This window comes from Lissotriton vulgaris, chromosome 5 (assembly GCF_964263255.1).
Source record: "Lissotriton vulgaris chromosome 5, aLisVul1.2, whole genome shotgun sequence".
Taxonomy (NCBI): domain Eukaryota; kingdom Metazoa; phylum Chordata; class Amphibia; order Caudata; family Salamandridae; genus Lissotriton; species Lissotriton vulgaris.
Window position 1 is genome coordinate 1,839,091,314 of NC_141693.1, and position 19,701 is coordinate 1,839,111,014.

The 19,701-nt window shown below is 45.3% G+C and overlaps 1 protein-coding gene across 2 annotated transcripts in view; it reads right to left on the reverse strand.

Annotated features, from left to right (window-relative positions):
* Positions 1-19,701, reverse strand: part of NPEPPS (aminopeptidase puromycin sensitive) — a 1,004,488-nt gene that overhangs the window by 525,764 nt on the left and 459,023 nt on the right. For both annotated transcript variants that reach the window (XM_086924308.1, XM_086924309.1), the window contains exon 10: positions 267-431. In XM_086924308.1, the coding sequence (XP_086780434.1) occupies positions 267-431 (165 nt within the window). The remainder of the gene's footprint in view (positions 1-266; positions 432-19,701) is intronic.

Below are 19,701 nucleotides of genomic sequence, written 5' to 3' on the forward strand. Positions count from 1 at the left end.
TGAAAAGTTAAGAGTGGCCTCTTATGTAACATTGAACTGCCAAAACAGCACTGTATCTTCACTATGCAATACAACTAAGCTCTTTGCTGGCATATTCCTCCACTGAACCACAGGCAATATGGAAATTGCACACCATATCATAAGGCATTGTGCAAATTATTGCAAGTCACAGCAAATGCCACCCTGTATTTCAATATCTCCTCACAATGAGCATGCACTCGTTCACCCAAACAGAAAAGGTATAAATAGCAAAATGCTGAGCTCACCTCAATGGGATGACTGTTATCTAAGGCATCAAGCTCCTGGGCACGAGTATAATCCGCAGACACAAACTGAGTCCAGATATCATACTCTGGGAAGCAGTGATCCACACAGAGGTACTCGATCCATGAGGCAAAGCCTTCATTCAGCCAAAGATGGGTCCACCATTCCTGAAAACAAACAAATGCCCAGCCTATCAATGTCTAATAATTAGAGTTCAGTACGATCATCAGTATGAAGGCTATGTCTACGAAAAGGAAACAATGTGACTGTAGCATTCAATATCCTCGGTCCAGTATACTACCACCTTATTTATCCTCACAGAGAGCACAGGTTGCCCCTTAGATCGCTAGGCCTTAGCATCAAAGTTACAGCTTGTATTAGTGCTGCACTGTTACAGGGCAGGGTTATTGTACTACTCTTCTCTCCACACCATTCAGAGGATACCTCAATTAAATCTGCTGCTCTAAGGAGTCATCTCAAGAGAACTTGTGCCATCTCTCTTCATCGCCTTGCTTTCCTTTAACTTTAAAAACGCATCCTCCAATTGCATTAAAGCAGCCTCACTCCTCTCCAACTCCTTCAAAATAAATTACCCACTAACCTCTCCAAATATGTTATACACGTACAAGCAGTGGATATGCTCCCAGATCTGCACATCTATATGTCAGTTATTCATGCTTAAACACTCAATTTGCAATTCACCAATTTACAAGGGTGTTCCCATGGTGCTTAAATACCCACTCACCTTGGGTATAAATCCAATAGACCAACAGAAGGTAGTCTATATATAAATGTCCACTATATGCACCAAAGCACACCAGAATACTGTCTCTTTTATCCTTAATAATATAGCGACAAAAGCACAACCAGTTGATAAAGTTTCATAGAAGGTTTTCCAATAAATGATCCACAGATGTTGACGTGTCTGGTCAATTTAATTTATTCCATTACTGACAAAAACAGCAGCTGAGGCGTGTTTCGTCCTCCAGGACTTTCTCAAGGCTTCTCTCCAAATTGCAACAAGAAGTACTTTCCAATGTAAAACATGAGTACTTCAGAAGGCAAGGATGTCCCGCTGAGTTTGTAGGTAATGTATCTACTTGCCCTAATTCGAAAAGTTGAGGGCTCAAGGAGACCCAGTAGAACCTGTGGAGAGGAAGGCTGAATGACCAGGGGAGGTTCTGGACCAATACATGCTTTGCAATTACTTATCATGGTCAAGCGCTTTGGAAATGAATATAGTCGTGCATGTGAATGCAGCAAGATTTATTAATAGCCAAAGACAAACATGCCCTGGGCGCTCAGCCTCATCCTGAAGTGCAGATTCTCCAGGCACAGAACCGATAAATTAACTCTACCCTGCTTGTTGCAAAATACATGGCAGTCGGGCTATCCACAAGTACCTGCACCTATTTCCCTTTGATGGTCAGGAGGAATGCTTTCATTGCCAAGCGAATTGCTAGCTACTCCAACTAGTTGACATGGAAGTTAGCCTTCACCTCTAATTTCATACCAGATGACCTCCACAACCCAAAAACAATGTGTCCGTCATGAATGTTAATTCTTGGTAAGTAGGGAGAGGGGTCTGCTGCCGGTCCAACTGCGGTCTCGTAACTACCATAACAAACCTTTCTAAATCTCCTTCGACTCCTAAATACAGTCGGAGAAGTTGCCTTGGTGCGGAGTTATCAGATCTCAGTGCAGAGCCCGGATGTGCCATGTAGCGTGGTGCACAAGAAAGATGCAGAAGGCCAAGAGGCTCAGAAGCCCCTCAGAGCCCCTCTCACGGATACCCAGGTCAAAGGGTCAGGATCATAGCCCTTATATCCTGTACTGGTAAGAGAATGAAAGGATTGCTCGAAAAGCACTGTATCCAGGATGGCTCCGATGAAGGGGACCCTCTGTCAAGGAGTCCCGTTTGACTGAAGCACGTTGATGGAAAAATCCAAATATGTCAGACTGGTTGTCATCTGGAGGTGTCTTCTGACTGGTTGGGATGACCCCCACCTTCAGTAGCCGGTCTCCTATAGCTAGGAAGACTAGGATTCCATCCTCTGTGGATGGGCTGCAACCCCCGCCATCATCATCTTTGTGACCACTCAAGGAGCACTGGATGAAGCGAAACTTGAAGTGCTCATAGCCTACGTGAAACCGCAAGTAATGTCTGTGGGATTGCAGGATGGGAATGTGGACATATATGTCCTGCAAGCTCAACACTACAAGAGCCGACAGGACTTGGGCCAAGGTGAGCCATATGAACTTACACTTTTGGAGGAAGAAGTTCAGAGGACGAAGATCTAGGATGGAACGAAGGCACCATACTTTTTCTGCACTAGAAAATAAAAGGAGAAGCAACCAGTCTCTCTCTGATGCCAGTAACCCCTTGTTACTCCCTTGGCCATGAAAACCTGAAATTCTTTGCAGAGTAAGAACAAGTGGGTCTCCGAGAGGTGCTGAAGTGTGGGTGGCATGTCTGTGGAATAGACAGGAAGTGTTGGGGCCTATCCGTGTTTCACAATCGGCAGCACCCAATGGTCTGACGTGATGCTCCACCATCTAAGGATGTGAAAGGTGACTTGACCTCCTACAGGGAGACTGTGTGCCTCCAAAGACAGATTAAGGGGACAGCTTGGCTGCATCACTGATGAAAGGGCTAGGAGGCCTGTTGCTGCGGGGGCCTCTACTGACCTCAAAATGGGAGTCAGTTGTTGTGGAAACTGCTGAACAGGCTGAGTTAGACCCAGAGAACGAGTGGTGGCCTTGCTCTCTTTAAATTTCTTGAGGGCAGAGTCAGCCTTCGCTCCAAATGGTTTGGACTCAAATGGAATGTTTATGAGGGACAATTTCACGCCCGATGAAAAGCCTGTTGAGTGAAACTAGTACTAGCGAACTAAGATAGAGGACGGAATGAGTTTCCTTTGACAGTGGTGGTGCTTAATTTTACAGCAACAAGGGGCCCCAAATCAATCAGCAGGGACCTCGGGGAAAATACTTATCTTCAAACAACATTGGCCCCATGCATACAACAATTAGAAAAGAATAAAATATAGAGAGTCAATCTATATTAAGGTTAGACATGTCCAGCCGGACAGTGGTCTTTCATAGTTTTACTTGAATTAGAAGTGGTTATATCACACAGAGTACCTTCCACAAGTCAGCCAGTGTGGAACACAAGCCTGTGTCCAGCACTTACAGAGCGGGTACAGAAAGTGAATATAGAAAGCAAAGAAGGGTTTTATAAGGCAAAACACAGTTTTCTGTCATGGATGCAAATGTACAGAATATTTCCACAAAGCACCTTAAAACACGTAGTAATCACGTTTTTGTTTTGGTACTTAAAGGTCGACGGCGTTTCGGACCCCTATTAAATCACGGCACCATCATCAGGACATTTTCAGTGAAAGCCTTAACAATAAATAAGCCTCTAAATGCCGATTGGGCTAAACGATAGCCGCGGAGAAGTGTTGAATTAAGCGGTCGCCCACAATGAGGCGGGGGAAGCCGCGGTACACGGTGGTATCAGTCGGCGGCCAGGGAACCGGGTCAGTCGGTAGTCTCGCTTCCTGGCGTCTTTTCTAATTGTTGTATGCATGGGACCAATGTTGTTTGAAGATAAGTGGTGGTGCTTAAGCACAAAGTTAGTCTAACTGCCCTAACCAGTTAGTCGGTTATGCACAGGCCAGGTTGGATGGAGTATTTTGCAGATCTTGATCATCGAGGAACAGGAGTTGCAGCTTTTGTCGGACTTCCTCTGGGACAGTTGGCAAGATTTCTACTACTCCCCACCCTTACCCCCCCACAAGGAGTGCGAATTCTGTTCCAGGAGGCATGATGTGTTAACAGATTGCAAGGCTGGCACGAGAAAACAAGTTTCATGAAATTTTCCATCCTCTTGGATTCCCTGTTGGGTAGGAATGAATTGGGTTCACGCGATGGATGATGCCTGTATCACCACGCCTCCATGGTGGCGTGCTGAAGCATTAAGTCAGGTTCCCTGGGAGTGGGTCTGTGCCATCTTGCCACCTGGTGGGCAAGATCCTAGATTTACCAAGACAACCCCTAGTATAATAATAAGACTCGTAAAAAGGCAGCAGAAGCTCTTGAGTGGTATCTGCAAGTAATACATAGGTAATGTTAGGTCTAGGGCTTCTCCTAGGTCTACTCTTTCTCACACTGCTTTTAGATTTTATATGGTACCACCAACTTTCTCGCACAAACATCCCATTTCAGTTTTATGCAGTTCCAGCAGAAAATTAGCTCACCTAATGGCATTAATATAGTAGACTAGGTTTTGGCTGAACCACAAACCTGGATGACAATTCATCATGTCAAACTGCTGACACAAGACAGAGTTCCTTCAGATATTCCCCCTATTTTTCAGAGTTGGTGGAAGACGCTTACTTCTTGAATTTTCTACTTTAAATTTCTACCTTCGAAGAACCAAGGACACTAAAGCAAAAATTTCCATCAAGTGCCCATAGAGACTAACTGGATACCATCAAGCTCCAGGACAAGCTATTACTATGATATCAAAGATAAATTGAAAACACTGTTGTTTCAAGGCTGCCACCTATTAATAATGAAATTAGGCCTGCACATATGTATATGAGAAATTTTTCTATAAAGTTTAGATGATTGTGTACAGTGGCTGATCCATATTTATTTTTATGTAATGCTTATTTACCTGCATTATTCACAGTGCAAGCTTGTACACCTAGGTGTCTTTTGTTTCTCCCTAGCTACCCAATGTGCCCCTTCTGTCAGAGACTAAAAGGCTTTTTCTAACAATGCTAAGCTACATTCCCATGAAAAGCAAGTGGCTAAAAGAAATACTTATCAAATCTGCAGAAACTTAAGAAACTTACAAAAAGCTATGGTGAGGAATTACATTACTCGAATAGTAAAATTATAAACAGAACTATGCATCCTAATTTTCCTGCGATTAATCAATAAAAGACCCTATAAGAAATAGAAACTAATCTACATTCTAAAGTATCGTATCAGAAAACTTTGGATTTTATCCCAAAAATTAATATGAGTTTAGAGAACTATCAAGATAAAATTGCCTTGGAAAAAAACACGACAAACTGTGTACAATTATGAAATTAGGCGCAAGTACAATTTCACCCAAAAAAATGTTGTTAGGACAAGGCGAAATTAGTTGAAAGAGCTCTGGCAAACAAATCAGTACTACATTCTTCAGACTGAGTCAGAGCACGAGGAAGACCGATATATATATATATATATATATATATATATATACACACACACACACACACACACACACAAATACATATACTCACTAAAAATTTCAGCGCGTGTGCCAGAAGTCGCGCTTTGAGAGGTCCCCGCAGCATTCAGTTGGCCCTGGCAACGCTGGTCTTCGCATCTGCGAAATTCTGTTGTCCCTGGTAAGGGAAAGACCGGGGCCCACCACCAAGCCTGGGAGGAATTTGGGCGATGTAGCAATCGGCTAGATTGCACTGTGGGCGTGGAGGACTTCCTACTTTGCCCCCGTCTATTTTGTTTCCCGGATTCTGGAGGTGGCTGCGGACTGGGGAGCGGAGGAGGCAACTGATGTTCGGCAAAACCCCCTGGGGGCACTAGGATTAGCTGGGACAAGACTTACCCCCGCAAGACACCAAGAAACGGCCAGGTATGGTGCATTCTGGGTCCTGTAGGCACCGCACTACATGCAGCCTGCAGGAAGTGTCACGCGATTGGTACTCACCTGAAGGGGCGGAGTCACATGTCCAGCAGCAGGATGAGGCAAAGACAATTTAAGTCGAGCAGGAGCCTAAAACCGTGCTTATACCCATGGCGCTGAGGAAGGCGGACTTCAAGCCGAAATGCATTCGCCACTGTGGGTGTTGTATCGAATAAAGAAGCCTTCTCTGTTTCCCCTTGTGTGGCCTCTCTTCTTCCTACGGAGGAGTTCTGGATGATATATATATATATATATATATATATATATACACACACACACACACACACACACACACACACACACACACACACACACACACAAATACATATACTCACTAAAAAAACATAGGTTTCAGGGTTGTTCTAGTTAGCTGGACATTTCACTCATACAAAACCATTTTAATTCTTCCGTTATAGTTAGTTGCACTAACTTGCGCAGCCGCAATCCACTGCTGATGATGTCACATATTACATCATTCATGGCATATGTGTAACAGCACTGATGACATCTCTGATGACATCAGCCACGTGAGAATCTGATACATCTCTTCATACACTAGTATAACCTTTCATCCCTCACTATAAAATATAGAAGACCATATGTATCAGTGATGTCATTTGAGATGTCATCAGTGATATTACTGACCATGTCATGAATGATGTAATATGTGACATCAGCAGTGGATTGCGGGCGCGCAAGTTATAGTTAGTGCAACTAACTATAACAGAGGAATTTCAATGGTTTTGTATGAGTGAAATGTCCAGCTAACTAGAACACCCCTGAAACCTATGTTTTTTTCAGTGAATTTCTAAGGTTTTTTAAATGCTAATTTCTAATTATAATGTTCATTAAGCATATCAGTTTTTTTGTCTTTTTTAATTATCATCCTATTGTCAACCTAGTAAAAACTGCAAATATCTCCACTCTTCCATTTATACTTTCCGCCAACAAAATCGCCACAAACCAGAACCACAACTAACGCCAATGATATACAAATTTGCGTTCCCGTTGAAAAAAAACACGAAAGCATTTCCCCATATTTTCAACAACCAGGCAATACTACCTAAAAACAGGCGATAGCCCCACTTACTAGTAACAAATTAACATCAACATTTAACTGGTGTAAGAAGGTTGACTGACTATATTGAATTACACCCAACTCACACCCATATCTAAAGACTAATATGTGATAGAGGTACTAATTATGCAGCTCGAACATCCAACAAAATCACAACACTCAGCGCCTCCACCAACACAACCGCCCCCGGGACTACTGCCCCCTACTATCTCAGAGGCAGCGCAAAATAGGAAAATGGATCTTCCCAAAATACCTTATCGCCTCAAGCGCACAATAGCTGAATGTTCGGAGATGTGGCAACCAATTATGTAGAAGGGAGGGAACTCGCACATCAACAATAATTCACACAATCCCAAGTGTACTGGTGATATGCTGTACACAACTTACTATACAAACAACAAACCTTTCCATGTAGAGATATAGTATTGATACGTGTAGTGTACTGCACAGTGGACTCAACCATATTATCTCAGACACTGGGGAATTTCTCGGTCATGTAGCTGTGTTGTCCCCTCCTCCCCTTGAAGCGGAAGCAGAGTTGGCTGGTCTAACGTACGCAACTCCAGAGTAAAAGTATAAATACATAGGTCATGCCCTGGGCGTGGTTCATTTGTGAGAAGACAAAAGTCTGCCAGAGCGGTGGCCCTCACCCTGCCACGTGGCTGCCGCCATGACCACGGGCCTCCTCGACACAGGCCTCCTGCGAACCTAGCACACAGCACCACAGACTTATGTCAGTATCGACTACTACCTTCGATCTACACTGCGGACAGCTAGGTTCACAACTTTAATTCAGATTTGGATCTACACTACGGACAACATTGAATTTAGCCTTGATTTATTTAATGCAGAGACAATTGTACTCTATGTCCTCAGATTTTGTTAAAGGATGTGACAAAAATCATTCCTCGATGTCTGTGCCGACTACTGCCTACGATCTACACTGCGGACAGCAGGGCTCACGATTCAGGTGAAATGGCGATTGCAGATGGCGCAGTCCAGTAGGCAAGACACATTGTACCACACAAGCAGAGTTCTTCAGGTACCACTAACTCACTGCACCACAAGTCATCGCCACGTGGCCTTATTAAGGCACAATTCTTTAGAAAGAAGGCATTGCTCCCAGGGTGGCCCGCCCGGACCACACATCGCCGGGTGTGCACAATATGAGCCAGAGGTAGCACTAACTCAGTGCACCATAAATCATCGCCACGTGGCCTTATTAAGGCAGAATTCACTAGGCAAAAAACATTGCAACCAATGTGGCCTGCCCGGACTACGCATCATCGCAGGCTCTACAGAAGCTGGTTGCTTCAGGTGCCACTAACTCAGTGTACCACTTATCGCTGGCTGCACACATGCTGAATTGCCAATACTGTGCAGCTCTACTCAACTCCACGTGGTCGTGGGTCCTTGCTAACCGCTGCCTCCTGCCTACACTGCGGTCATCAGGGCTCACAATTAAATTGACTCTTCATTCATTAATTGCAGAGTGCAGTATGCAACTAAGTATAACGTCCCTCAAACCTACACAATATCCTTTTAGTATCCTTGCTTCAAGAACTTGCTTTATATCAGTTATAGGTTTAGTACAATAACCAAATTCATCTTGCATGTCCAAAGGAACACTGAATGGCAGTCTACACTGCGGAAAGCACAGCTCACAATTTGAACTGTAATGTTCCAGAAACCTACATGTTTCGACAATTTATTCCATACATGTTTCATCTTTGGTTCAAATCACGATTACAGATGATTTAGTCCAGTAGGCAACAGACAATGCTCCCAGGGAGAACCGCCCAGATCACGTATCATAGCTGGGTCCACAGACGCTGAATGCTTCTAATGCCCCTACCTCAGTGCACCACAAGTCATGAACCCTTTACGATAGAATCTTTTGTGTATTATTTCACATGCACTGCTCCTACCTTTGTGCAGCACAAGTCAAACCCTTTATGATGGAATATCTGTGTATGATTTGATGATTACTATTGTACTTGTTACCAACAGAAACTATTCCCGGAGGGCTGGCTTACACTCACCCCACATTCACCCAGCACAGACATAACTGGACATGTGACCCTGGTAATAAAATGGAGTTGAGCAAACGTGCCTGTACCCAGTTCAACTATCTGTGTCTGTGTATTCATTTTGTTTGCAAAATGCTGCCCCTGGGTCCTACCAAATGACATAGTGCTGTAAACAGCATATGCAACCATCTTACCTCTGGCAGTAGGAAAAACTTCGGTTATGTAACTTTCTCTCACTCTTTCTACAAGTACGAACGTAGAGACTGAATCATTAGAGTACCGCAAGCAAAGTGTATAGTAAATTTATACGTCCCTGCGATTGCTGTAGTTTTTTTTTTGTAGCATATTTATATAGCGCGAACTCGACCAAAAAGTATTTCAGCGTTTTACATGAGCATCGTATTTACATTACACTTTCAGGCACGCGGATATATTACGTGATTTGCCTACAATAACCACATGTGAACGAGACTCCGAGGCTCGAACACGCATTTCCAGCACCAAGTTCGACAGTGTACCCGACGGACCACATAAGTATATTTGTTGGCGCAGCCTAACTCCAACCACAAGCCTCACTCTAATTAGCTGCCCTTCATGTGCCAAAAACTCAACCTGAACTTTTCAGGGCTCTGTTTTGCTACAGCTACAAAACTCCACTGAATGTGCAATAAACATTCATATCCACAGAAATGTGTCATGTCCACCATCTTTTATGTGTGGAACTATGGATGAATGTAGGGTCAGTGATTCCCCGTACCTTCAATGTTGGCCATGTTGTGGAACTTTACTCACATAATGTCACATTTGCGTTTAAGACCCGGGTGACTGCAGCACTACAACACAGACACCCGAATCAGTTGATTTCTCATATACCTCACGATGGAGCCACGCCCATAGCGTCGGAGTCATTATTCACAGCCTCACGCAGCACTGGCATACGTCAGGCCAGCCCACTCTGCCTACGTTTACAGGAAAAGACAACAACGCTACATGGCCCAGATTTTCATTGTAGTGATCTGCTGGTCACAGGTCTAGTTGTCAGAACGGCACAGACACTCTCTCATGGCTAGTATACACCCACACCACACCCATCCAGCACAGGCGTCACAAGACACGTGACCCTACCAATAAAAAAAGACAGCACGCACATTTTAGAATTGCTCCCATCGTATGCGCTGTGATGGTCCGTCCTGGTGGTCCGGACACCTCATGTAGGCCCCAAACATCGAACAGGGTGGCCCACCACCACGTTCGTGCCCTCTTTGGTCACGGAGTTAGTGGTACCACAAGGAATGAGCAGGTGAGCAACCTGCGATTATGATGGGTGAACGAGTATGTCCTTTGCCATAGCAATATCAAGACTCCGCACCAAATGTCAGACTTCTTGGTGGCAGAGATTGGGTGCAGCAAACTGGATACAAAAAGGCGATGCAGCTATTTAGGCATACACAGTCCCATTTACCTGTCTTATTGCATTTTGATTTTTTTTTCCAATAGCAGGACAGTTTTTTTATAGTCGGCCAAATGTCCGTCGCTCCTACATCTGTAGCAAAGTAGTAGTATTTATTTTTTTATACTATGTACCCTTAAATTCACCATCTTATTTTGACAACCTTTCCTTTTTCAGTTGCTTTAGGACTTACTGTACGCAGTACAGCTCGTGCCTTCATTGCAGTGCACAGCACGAGACATTTTGTAAGTGAAAAAACGGGGATATGAACCTAATCTAGGAATCACACACGCTCGTACGTGTGCATTTCCTTCCGTGCTACCCCATTGGCCTATGGGTGAGACCTATTTTAAAAGACTGCACGCAATTGGCAAGAGGCAGGAGCATTGCTCCGCCCATGGCCTATTGGTGTCTATTGCGCGCTTGCTGCGCGTAATAGACACCAATAGGCCATGGGGTTTAAATGATCGTGCCCAGACATGATAATAGAAACCACGTGTGTGGCTGCACATCACTTGTTCTCTATAACCGGATGGAAAACATTACTACTTCTAGTAATTGTTGATACATCGTAGCCCATTAAAATAGTTTGGACCGTACAGATGGTTGTGTTTTAAAGGAGAGGGGGGGAGGGGAGAGAGGGCAGTGTTATTATAGTCCAGATTAAGATAGTGGCAATAACCAGTCGCAATATCTTCCTTCTCTAATTCTCTTGAGGTTGATTCATCCTCAGAACAAGTCTTGTATGCAGCAAATATAAAGGAAGAATTACCGTCTCTGTCTTTTCATTCCTGCATACTGGACTTTCCTAGAATTACTAATTCTCTACTATCTTTCAGATGTAGAGCTTCAGGGTGCACTATGTCCCGGCATGTGGTGGGAGTCACACCGGTGACAGAAAGGTGAGCTGAGAAGATTGTATTCAGTGTCACTCTCTCTCCTTTTATGAACAAATGACGCACAATCTTATTTTGCTTTTTATCTAACAGGCTGTGTTTCTCAAATTGGCATCTACCACCTCACCCCCCCAACACCAACAGAGCCCAACGTCTGTGGAACCTGCGATGATGCGTGGCCATCCTCACAATGCCCGAGAAGGTTGCTTCGGCACGTGGTGGAACCTATTTGAAACACGCTAGTGGCACAAGGTGAGCAGAGAAGCTTCTTTACACAGCAGAGAGAAGTCACCTCTGGACGGTGAGAGTGAATAGTGTGCAGCAAACAGAGTGCGTAGGAACGGGCACTCAACTCCGGGCAATGGGAGTGGATATGGTGCAGACATCTGGGTGCGCGTGAACTGGCACTCACCTCCGGGCAGTGGGAGTGGATGGGGTGCACCAGTCTGGGTACGTAGTAATGGGAAGTGACCGCAGGGCAGTGGGAGTGGATAGGGTACAGCACCCTGGATGGAAAATAGCGCACAGACACCTCCTTGCAGCCTGGGTGCATAGAGTCTTAACACAGAAATATGCGTGTGCAGTTGCATATACTCTGTAATTACTAATTCTATACGATCTAACAGATCACTAAATTTAAGGGTGCACTATGACCCGGCACGTGGTTGGACACACACCGGTGGCAGAAAGGTGTGTTGCGAAGATTTTCTCCAGTGTGAACACTCCCTCTCCTGCTCCATCTCTTGGTCTATCGGTCTCATTCTATCTTTCCCTCTTCCTCTCTTCCTCTCCCTTTCTCTCTCGCTCCCTCTCCTTCACACTGTTTCTCTTTTCGAGTTGTGAACCCTGCTGTCCACAGTGCAGATTGATATATCAAGGCTAAATTCAATGCTGTCCGCAGTATAAATCCAAAACTGAATTCAAGCTGTGAGCTCTACTGCCTGTAGTGTATGCAGCAGGTAAGCATAGTGGCCTAGGTGCACAGGGCCTCCAATTCAACGCAGTGTGGCAAGAGAGGTGAAGTGCATTAGCGTCACTGCACAGGTGCGAACAAACGATATTGCCGTGCATAATGATGTGATCTCTCACTTCATTCAGTGTCATCTCGGTCTCATTTTAAAGACCTTCTAGACCATACTGTAAACCTGAGCCAGTGAGCAGCACTGTCCTACAGACATCTCTTCAGCGAGGTGGTGAGAGAGGGGTGGGATGCATCGGGCAGACTGCGCACGTGCGAATAAGAAATATTGCCAAGTGTTATGTTGTGATCTCTGACCTCATTCAGTCACATCGGTCTAATTTTAAGGACCCACTGGACCGTACTATAGACCTGAGCCAGCAGGCAGCGCTGCCCTACAGACACATGGCGTTGGCTTTTAGGAAACTGTAGTTAGCTCCTTACTGAGTGTACATGCACTCAGGCTCCCGCCACTACATGACACGCGAACATTAAGCTTCTAGCATGCTCTCTAATTCCTTTCTAAGTAAACTTTAGCATAACATATTATTTACCCTTGAGTATTCTCGTGCACTCCAACTCCTCTTTGAACCACGATTACCACTAACGGTTGATCGTACTTCAAAAAAGAAGGATGCACTCAACTCCTATTTTCTATCAAGCTTAAAATAAACCTTCATGTACCTCCAAACGTTTCCACCATTAAATTATTTCTCCCTTTACAGAAATTAATTGATTGGCGGAAAAGGGGCTGAGCGGGAACTCTCTCCTGCAATGATGCCCTGAGCATTCTAACACCTTCCATCGCAGTATCAAGACACCGTTCCATTTTGGAGACCTGGTCTTCCATTCAAATGTACCCCGGACTCTGAGCTTGCACCAACATATCGTGGGACATACCAGTGGTGGCAGGTGAGCTGTGAAGCCTCAGTGTGGAAGACCTACAATTGAGCACATTGCAGGGGAAGAGACTGGGGTGCAGCACTCTGGGTGCACAGGTGCATGCAAGCGAATATCCTGTAGCTAATAATGTAGGAATATATTATCAAACAACAGCGATAACATTATCACCACTTTACCTTCAGCAAACTGCCACAAAAGCGACTATAAGGGGTTGATAATATGCCCTTGTGAAATCCCATAGAATCCCAGGTTCACACCAAAACTTGTGCATTTAAGGGAATTCACAACGGCATATTATGAACCCCTTATCGCCGCTTTAGCAGCGGTTTCCTGCCGCTAAAACAGCGATAATGCTATCGCCTTTCCTTCATAATATGGACCATAATCTCTGGCTTCATGTATTAAATTTTAAGAACTTCTTAAACCACAGTCTATCTTGCAGATCCCTGCGTCCTAGACAAACGGGTGACGGAGGGTAAACACTAAGGGCTGAGTGCAATAGACTGACGCTCTGTCTTCTCTCTTCTTTTAACTCTCCCTCCCCTTCTCACTTCCACCCACTGCCCCTCCCTACCATTTTCACTATGGTCCTTTCATTTGAGCTTTCTTTACCTCTTCCACATAGCACACATACTTATGTTTCATTTTTGTCCTGCAGGTTACCTACGCTGCTTCCACTGGAGTCCAACTTACATTGTTTCTATTATACTGTTTTTAAAGTTACATTTCTATTTATTTCTCTTTATTTCTGTTTTAATAAAGGTTACTTATAAAAAATAAATAACTGAGTGTATAGGTCTTTTTCTGACAACACTTGACTTTTATTTATTGTGATAATCATCTGTTTATAGAAGATTTTAAAGTCAATACTATTTAACATTACAGTGCACCTACAAAAAATAATGTAACTAACTGTTAGACACATGAACCCTGGGTAATTATTCAACTGCAAGAGTTCTTTGAGTGTATCACTTTATAACACCACTAGCAGTCCGTCCCGACGTTGTCCGGGTATGAAATATAATGTGTGTAATGTGTGTATTCAGATACGGTCATTCGCGTGTTCCCCCGCTTAAGGACCAGCTGCAACCCTGGTTGATGTTAGCAGGCGGGTGTCCCCCCGCTTGAGGCCCAGCTGCAGCCCTGGCTCATGTTAGCCAGGGCTGCAGGCGTGTTAGCAGGCGTATGTAATTAGTGTAGTGATCCTGAGCCCGGCTACAGCCCTGGCTGATGTTAGCAGGCGCGTGTAATTTGGTTTAATGTGATAGTTCAGTAACGGCGTGCATGAGAGGCTGCAGTAATTGTCCCCGCAGACACGCTATGTCGCGTTTGCCCCCGCTTGAGAGCCAGCGGCGACCGTCTAAAAATTAGAATGGTTTGAGTCTTGAATGATTGTTTCCCGCTGTTCTTATTTTTTTATGACCCACACCGACACTCTTCGGCCAGAGTGCTTTTTAGACGCACCCTTGCCAAGGCACACACTGCATTCGGTACCCCCAGAATGTGTGAGACAACGGGCAGTCCCCAAAGGGAGTCTTGCGAATGGTTACTTACCACACTTCGAGGTGAACGCCTTTGTGACGCCCCCAGCCACAGCAGACGATCTGATTAATGTACGACCCGGATGGCATGAAGTGCGGAACGTAGCACACGACCCCAGCGTTTGTCACGCCCCCAGCGTGCCCCTTGATGTGGCACAATTGCTTAATTGGCGCTTCATATGGCATGAAGGGTGGACACACGCCCACAGCGCGGACACACGCCCACAGCGTTTGTCATGGCCCCAGGGTGTCACGCCCCCATCGTGCCCCTTGATGCTGCGCAATTACGACTCACATGGCATGAAGGGTGGAACGTACCACACGCCCACAGCTTTTTTCACGCCCCAAGCACACGCCCACAGCAGAACGCAGACACGCCCACAGGGGACTACTTTGCTGGCACCGTTCTTTTACCTTTTAAATGTATATGGTGGCCGTCTGCATAGCCTATGTCCTTCTGCTGCAACTGCCCTTTCCAACGATGTATTGGGTGTTGTGATTGGTGCTGTGATTACTGAGATTACCCGCCTCAAAGGTTTGGGCTCTCCCTTTATAATATTAGTGTGTGTGTATAATATATATAGAGTATGACGATCCCCGGACTTAAGTGGACCTCGAACTCCTCGAACAATTAGTAAACAATACCCGGAAAAGTGGCGCTCTCCTAGACTGCAAAACGTCTCTGTACCCTTCCACGCCCAATTCACATGTGATATTAACAGTACTTAATTTGTAAAAGAATAAGTGCGGGGGCTCAAAGTTTTACTAAGAGAAGAATGGTGTTTATAACTGGAAGTGTAATACCCGGGCTTACTCTACCAGCTCTTTTACCTTTTCAGAAGTGCTGGATGTAGGGAAGCGGTCATATTTCCAGAGGGGCCTCTACATGACAGAGGGAAAAGCAAACAGGCGGAGCGCTGTGTACATTAGGAGCAAAAGGAGTACACAACTCTCCGAATGAACCTCAAGAGAGGGCGCGAGCAGCAGCCACTGTTACAAAACCCCCATCTTCAATTTGCGTACTCTATGCTCGTCAGTGGCCAATTATTTATCGATCCCAGTCAAACACTACTGTTTCACGTTTTGTGAAACGCTTCACAGTTTGGGCTTCACTAAATACTTCATGGCTATTTAAGTGGGAGACAGGATTGTCGATATTCCAAAACTAGAGACTCCTAATTTTACCGTTAAAAAAATTACCACCTACCACTAATTTTTATTCTCCCCGGGGACCCCATCTCCCGAGGCCTATATACAATGTTGGGGACCGTGGGGGGAGCACGAATGCCCCGACGGTCCCAGCCGGCTCCCCGAGTCCTTCGGGAGCCGCCATTGCTTTTCCACACGGGGAGCTGCTAACATGCAGATCCCCGTGTGGAAAAGCAATCTGCTTTGCATTTTGAAAGAGAACAGATTTCCCTGCTCTCTCTTAAAATCTAAAACAAGTTTGCTATGGCAGGGTGGGAGCTTCGGCTTCCACACTACCATAGGAAATAGTGTCCTGAGGATGGGCACCCGGAGACACTGCAGGACCTGCCCCTGGGGGATGGCGGTCCCCAGGGTCCTCGATGGCTCCAGGAGGGGGGCCACGTGGCCACCCTCCCACAATCTAAAAAGCCCCGGGGTGGTGATCCCCGGGGCTTGGGGGGGGGGGGACCTTTGAGCCACCCATCCATGTATTTTACTGGGGGAGTGGCCTTTGAGCCCCCCCCATTTATTTTGTAGCCCCGAGTGGTGGTGGTCCCTTGGGCTAGGGGACCCCTCTGGGCCCCCCATCAAATTTTATATTTTAGCACCCGGGATTTTGCCCCTCCGGGGGCTTATGTTTAAACAAGTGCTTTGTTTATATTTTTTTTATGGCAGATCCACGCACCCTGCGCACATTTTTCCGTTTTTTCAACAACAAAAAAAATGTGAGGGGCCCTGGGGATCCTTGTGAAACCCTCTAAGCAGGTCAAGAGGGCAAGGATATTTCTACCCTGCCTCCTTTATAAGTTTTGCACACTTGTTCCACTGATTTCTTGAGCCGATCTCTACCGAGACACAAAATGGCTGCCAACACTTCCTGGCCTGGAGTGTTGACAGACAGTTGACAACTAATTAGAATGCAGGTCGTGATCGTAAGGGTGCTCTCAGGAAACGCGGATCAACCGCGGCCATCTATGATTTTGCTTTTTTCTCAGCAATTACTGAACGGATTTACACCATTTAACCAAAAGGCACCAGTCTGAACCAAGGGCTACTACTATGCCAAATTTGGGGTAATTCCGTTCAGCAGTTCGGGCTGTAGCTGCGATTAACAGTTCCTATGGAAAATTGTATGAGGAAAACACGTTTTGGGATCCCCCTTTTTTCTCAGCACCTGCTTGACAAACCACCCAGAGACTTTCAGGGTTGGAACAGACCTTAGCGGGCCACCAGTTTTGAATATTTCGCGAAGATTCGTCAACCAGCACCAAAGTTATTCCAAATAGAATGTTGCGGATTTCCTATGGAAAATAGGGCCTAACTATAACTACATACTGGCAGTTGACAGTAGGTAATTATATATATATATATATATATATATATATATATATATATACACACACACACACACACACACACACATCTATACAAAAAGAAACATTTCATATGGTGAATTTTTACATGGAAAACTGTATTACACAAGTGGAATTTATTAATTTATCTAGAGAGAAGACTGAATTCAATAACATTAAAAAATAGCATTAGAGAAAGTAGCAAACAATCCCAAAGTGAATTGATGCTGGAAGATCCAATAAGGTTCAATATTGGTCTCTGCTGACAAATTATCACGGTCACACGTAAATAGCATGGATTCTTTATGGTCAGATTTTAGGACCTATCTACTCTTAATCTCTAGAATACTTTTTAACTTCATGACTGAAGTTAATGGAAAAAAAAAACCTATTGGAATACAAAAGTACAAAAGGAATGGTAATTTCTCAGGGTGAAATTTTATTTCATCCATTATCTATTGGAGGCAAACATTATCAGCTTTAAGTTTGGTGAGCTGATCAGAGATTTGTACCTTTAGGAATGGAATGGTGGAAACATCTATTTTATTTTGGTAACTATTGAAGGTAGCATTCTCCTCCAGTAAGTCAAATTTCGTAACTCGTTTCGTTGAAGATTTACTGATGAAATGGCTTTGAAGACTTCTACCACAGACGGAGCTTGGTTTGTAAGTGTTACTAATATTTTGCTGATTCCACCAACTTTTTTGAAGTAACAAAGGGAATAGCTTTTGAGGCTCTTATTGCCCTTCTAATTGTGCAGTTTTGAAAAGTACTTTTATGAACAATACCTGGAAGCACATCAATGTCACTTGCACTAAAACTATCAAACTAATGCAGAATTAGTTGCCTTGCTTTAACTGAACTCAATGTTATCTTGAATTAAGCACAAAGGATGTCATCTCTGGAGACTTCAATAAATTGGACCAATAACATAGGAGTTCATTTCACTCCACATGGTGGTGGAATATTGTTCCCAATAAGTACAATCCTTGACCTCGCTAACGGTAGGGGATTGTGCTTATCCTGCAACAAATCACTTCGTATTCATGCTTGGCTCTTGGATTTCAGTCGAAACCAACGTCACGATCCGGTGTCGGAGATTCTCGGTACGGAGCCGGAGCCCTCGGCACCGGAAAATTCCAGGACGGTGTCGCTGGAAGAAAAGGCATAAATGGAGCCTGGGCATATGCCTCAGGGACACCCAGATTGAAGGCAAAAGGACCCATGGGGCCTACAGGCGCACCAGAGGGGTACATTGCCCTTGCAAAGACACCATACATTGCGTTCAGATCGTTTGATGGGTCTTGTTCTGGAGCCGGGAAAGGGGGGTAATTCCCCGGCGCCGGCTCTGAAGCAGTGTACCTGGAGTCGGGCCCGTCGGCGCCGACAAAGGAACCTCTTCAGGCTGCTCCTGGTCTTCTTGCTCTGGCTCAGCTTCACCCGGATCCGAAGAATGGACCAAATCCGATGGAGCCGGCGTCGGTGATCGAGAGACTTCGACTTCAGAAGACACTTCCTTCTCTGGCGAGACCAGTTTTGAATGTGAAGGATCAACCTCACTACTGCGACGTCGAGGAGAAGATGACTTTGGGCGCCCAAGCCGCTCCTGGACACACCCATGGACCCTTCTCCTGCAACTCCTGCAAGTTCGACGGCACCACGCACATCTCCTCATCCACGAACACACAACAGATAACTGACTCCAACCACCTAAAATGCATCCTGCTCAACACCCGCTCAGTCCACAGACACGCCATCGACCTCTGGAACCTGCTAGACACCATTTCTCCCGACGTCGCCTTCCTTACAGAAACATGGATGAATGCCTCATCAGCCCCAGACATCACCATTGCCATCCCGGAAGGATACAAGATCATCCGTAAGGACCGCACCGACCAAACAGGAGGAGGCATCGCTATCGTCCATAAGAACTCCATCCGCATCTCAACCAGCTCAGACGTCAACCTTGCTAGCGCCGCACACCTTCACTTCCAGATCCACACCGACCCCAAGACCACAATCAGAGGCACACTCTTCTACCGACCTCCAGGACCCCGTGCACAATTCAGCGACGTTATCACTGACTTTATCACCCCACACGCCCTCCCCTCCGAGGAATACATTCTACTGGGAGACCTCAACTTTCACCTGGAAAAGAGCAATGACAGCAACGCCACCTCCCTTCTGGACAATCTCGCCAACCTCGGACTCAAACAACTTGTCACTACGCCCACCCACATCGCAGGTCACACACTCGACCCTATCTTCACCTCCAGCAAACATGTCTCCTTCAGTCACACCACTACTCTCCATTGGACGGACCACAGCTGCGTA